The 4,669-nt window shown below is 39.6% G+C and overlaps 1 protein-coding gene across 1 annotated transcript; it reads left to right on the top strand.

The window, feature by feature from the left end:
* Positions 1-548: 548 nt before the first annotated feature.
* Positions 549-3,208, top strand: NUDCD2 (NudC domain containing 2; the record flags this gene model as incomplete). Its single annotated transcript, XM_009865602.1, has 3 exons — positions 549-603; positions 1,854-2,005; positions 2,869-3,208. Coding segments are annotated over 3 exons (291 nt in total), but the record flags the coding sequence as incomplete, so codon positions are not given.
* Between the last annotated feature and the right edge of the window lie 1,461 nt (positions 3,209-4,669).

The following is a 4,669-nucleotide window of genomic DNA, read 5'->3' as shown; positions in this document are numbered from 1 at the left end:
CTGAAACACCTCCCTCACCGTGTGTAAAGCTTTATTCTTTAACTGCAGTACCCAGGTCTTGATAAATGGTCAGTGAAGTAGTTCTGTCGAACCGCGCGGTCTTTAAGGCCGGGGTTTTCCAGGGATTTAGGCGAGGTGTAAGTGCGTAGGTTTGCTCCCACTGAGAGCCAAAGCACCCGCCCAGGCAGAGCCAAAGCGGCTTCGCCTTCCCAGGAGCCGTTCCTCACCGCCCGGGGTGTGGGCACGGCTGGGCAGCAACGCTGGTGTTGCCATGGCAAGTCTGTTACAGATGTCAGAGAAACACCAGCCTGTTGGAGGTACTGAGACAGTGGCAGTGGGTTTTACTGTGTGGAATGCTTAATTTGAAAAAAACCCAATTTGTTTTGTAGCAAAAAATAGTCCTTTGATAGTCTACGCACAATCCTATACTTATAGGGCCAGATCCTCCTGTTCATTTTCAGTAGAAAAGAAGAAGGTGTAGTAAAACTTCAGTATGAACTGAGCACTGAACAGGTTTTCCTGCTGCTTTGTAACGTTGTACATGTCTTTTGCAGGGTAAACTGTTTGACTCTACAATAACCGATGAAGGAACATGGACACTAGGTAATAATCTGCATCTGAAATGGTGTTGTGAGGGCAGTGGAACTCAAAATATGCAGCAGGTGGTTTTTTGGGTTTTGGTGGTTGGTTTTTTTTAATAGGAAAGATTCCTTTTTTCCCTGTACACAGCTTAGTAAAAAACCAGGCTTTATTCCCGGACTAAAGAACTGGGATAGTACAAAAGCTGTAGAGATGAAGCTTACTGGAAAATGCTGTACCTTAGAAGGCAGTAGTCAAAGGATTACTGACCCATCCATACAGGGAGAAGTTTTTTGGAAACCATTGCTACAGGCAGACAATTACAGTACAATCGTATGGTCTGCTGCTCTCCATGATTGCTACTTTCCTTGTTTTTCCTCATTCTTTTCTGCATTACATTTTTGGGATGGGTGACAAAACCTACAGACCAAGACAATCCAGAAGCAAACTAAAAATCACAGAAAGGTACCTGCAGATAATGAAAGAACCTCCTCTGATCGTTGCGACATAAAGTGTTCAGAATTCTGTGGGTTTTGGTAATCCCTTGCAGACTGTGCTTCGCCTAATGTTTTCCTGTGATGGATTTTGTTTTCCATTCAATATTTATTCTGTTGATTAATAATTCAATAAATTAAACATGAAAACTAGAAGTGTAAACAAACATAGGGAGGTGAAGCCTATTCTTTTCCAATATGTGAATGATCTTAAGAAAAAAGACACTTTATAATGCTGTATTTATTCAATTAAGTAGAAGTAAATAACCAAGATGTTAACTTTGAAATGTACTTACTGTATATATTTCTATAGGCATACTGTCTACTTAAATAAATTCATTGTATTGTAGATGGTTAAAACTTAGGTCTGGCTTCTATTGGTAATAACTCTGTAAAGCTGGACATCAAATCCTTTATTATTGCCTTAGCTGAGGCATATATGTTAATGGATTAAATCTTTTCTCTGTTGTAAGCCTCTCTAAAAGGTAAATTTGTGTTTACAGTAAAGTACTTATGAACTGTGTTGTAATCCCTTAAAACAACCTCAGCTTTTTACAGGTCAGAAAGGGACGAGATGGCTGTACAGGCTATCCCTGCTTCAGCTTTTCTGTCTCTTGTTAAGGTTTATTTATTTATCAGTAACTCTGTGGGCATCGGCATTAAGAATTTAGATTCCTTCACCAAAAAAAATCCTGTCCTTGTTGAGTTCACCAAAAGGACAAAGAAGACTAGCATGTGGGACTAATGGTTGGTTCTTATGTGTCTGTTTTCGTTCAACAGAAGACAGGAAGCTGATACGAATTGTGCTAATGAAGACAAATCGAGATGCTGGGAATTGTTGGACGTCTCTGTTAGAAAATGAATACGCTGCCGATCCCTGGGTACAGGACCAGATGCAAAGGAAGCTCACGCTGGAGCGATTCCAGAGAGAGGCAAGTTAAAGAACCATAATTACTGCTTGTATTTTGTGTTTTGACAGAGAGGTTAGGGCCTTGAAAGCTGAGAAAAACTGTTCTGCTGTCCAGTGCCATGGGAACGAACGCTGTAGTTTGATATACATAGAACGCTCGAGGCGTTATCAGCATGTACTTGCAAGAAGTTATTCTGTCTACAGTCCGTATAAAGGTTTGTGGCATAATACATTTGTTAGGCTACACACAGTAGCTGTTTTTATATAAATTATGATAAGCCATGTGCACAGCAAACTTCTAACGTTCAAGCTCTATCAAATATGTTTGTTCTGACATCAGATGATGTAGAATAGTTGGCTAGAAACTATTTTCCTTGCCCTTCTACTAAAATTGCTTCAAGCGTTTTGGTGCACCTTTAGGACCCTACACGTGTCTGGGGAGTTGTAGAATTAACAGTTACAACTTAACAGCTGAATCGGCACAGCACATACTGCAACAAAGCACATAGTTTTTATGAAACTTGTTATCCAGCATGGCGGGTACTTATATTTTCAAATAATAATTTCAAGGGACACCAGAATCCAGGAATTTTTCTGAAATTTTCCGCAATATTTCTTTACGGGGAGATCTAACTGCGTGCAACAGCACGCAGCGCAAAAGTCACTTCAGCAGCGGGCAGCCAAACTGACAATTCAAGGTTTATTTGTTGACGCATTTCCCAAGGATTTCAGTGCCATGACAAGTTGGTTGCTCGATGCCCTTGTTACAATGGCAGAATATTAACACAAACAGTTTGGGGCTTTTTGTTTGTTGTGGTTTTGCTGGGTTTTTTAACATCTTTATGTTAAAATCTATCTATTAAATTTTCTTCTTACCTCCACCAGAATCCTGGATTTGACTTCAGTGGGGCAGAAATTTCTGGAAATTACAGCAAAGGAGGACCAGACTTTTCTAGTCTTGAGAAGTAAACTGTTTTCATCTGTCTTCCCTGAGAGGAATTGCACATTACACTTAAGGACTGGGATCAAGTAACTGGGGAACAGATTCCAGTGATCTCTTCAATGGATTGTTGTCAAGTAATTGCTTCAGTGAAGAGAAAGAAGATCTCTTCTAGTAGAATTAAGACAAAGTGTTACCGGCTGATTTATAAGCCGTGATAACTTTCTAATACTAAGGGACAAACTATAGAGAAAGGTGTGTACAAAAAATTAACATTTTTAAGCAGAATGTTGGTCTTGGGTTGGGTGGTTTTTTTGGTTTTTTAGAAATGCCATGGTAAAGTAGTCGGTTATAAATATACCACTTGTCTTTATGCAACAATATTTCACCATTGAAGAATAGATATTACAAGCAAGATAATAAATATTTTCTCAACTTGCAACAAGAAAGATATTAGGATGGCTACAGTTACCCTTTCCCTCTGTAGCAGCCCTCTGAGAGCTCATAAATACCATTACAAAAAAGTGATTTAAAGAAACTACTTCATCTCTCCTCAAATAAGGTTTTGCAATCCACTGTGATGTCAAATACAGCACTAATAATTAATACTTGGTACCAGGTAAGCGATACTAGAAAACTGAAAGGTCAGGTGAAGGTCTAGATATAATTAATTTTATATGTTAGTGTAGTATAGCCTTTCAGTATAAATATTTAAGAAGGTATAAGATCTTGAAAGTGAGAGAACATAACGACTTTTGAAAGGAAGCCCTGCAGTAGGAGATTCTATCTTGCATGTGTTTATTGCCAACTTAAAGCACAAATTGTTGATAACTTTTTTTTTAGAGACAATTTTAAACTTAGACACATTTTAAACTTAGCTGTTGTGTGATATCCTATTTTGCACGTGCCAGTTGGGTACCAGGAATTTTCTACTCATTGCTGAGGCTGCTAGGTGAGCAGCACTCTAACCACAGCAATATACAGGATGAAGGCTGTCAAACACACCAACAGGAGAAGAAAATGTGATTGCCAAAGCCTGTTTTATTCTGACTGCTCGTCCTTGAGTCCTAAGCAGAAATCTGGCTGGAGATAAATTGCCAGCAGCTGTCCACCGTGCTGCTGAGCCGCGTTTCTAAACCTGCATCATTATTTCAGCTGGCATATGGCAAAAATAAAGCAATACTTGAGGAAAGCTGTCTTTATTCTAATTATACCCCTTGGTTTCTTGTTTTACGAGCAAGCAGTAATACTGAAATGCCAAGTGTGCTCCTTGTACCTGTGTCATCTTTACAAAACGTGAACTAAGTCCACAGGTGGTGCTTGCGTTTTAGAGGACTTGCCTTGCTACACAAAGGAAAGTAGCGTGGTATCAAACAGAGTTATGGCTATCATGTTTGGTATCTTCCCCAAGATCCTAGGATAGAGGGTGGGTGACATAGTTAAGAAACGAAGGAGACCTCTGCCAAAGTGACTGAAGTCAGAGGAAGGATAGCGAACAGTTAACCTTGCATCACAGTGCTTGAGTACCATCAGTGAAAAGGCATTTTTTGCTAACAGCAGGTGGTTTTCACGGGATGGTTTTGTGTGTCTTGCTTAGAGCAAAAGTGTAGAATGTCATCTGACACTTCAGTGTATGAACGTACATTTACTATATGCACTTCCAAAGCTAAACTTTATTCTCATATTTTCTGCTTTATCAAGTCGGATGAGAGTCATTCTACAGCTCAGTCCGAGGCTGATGTCGAG

Source organism: Apaloderma vittatum, unplaced genomic scaffold (assembly GCF_000703405.1).
Source record: "Apaloderma vittatum isolate BGI_N311 unplaced genomic scaffold, ASM70340v1 scaffold37712, whole genome shotgun sequence".
In the NCBI taxonomy this organism is placed as follows: domain Eukaryota; kingdom Metazoa; phylum Chordata; class Aves; order Trogoniformes; family Trogonidae; genus Apaloderma; species Apaloderma vittatum.
Note: the sequence above shows the minus strand (reverse complement) of the source record. Positions and strands in the feature narration are given on the sequence as shown.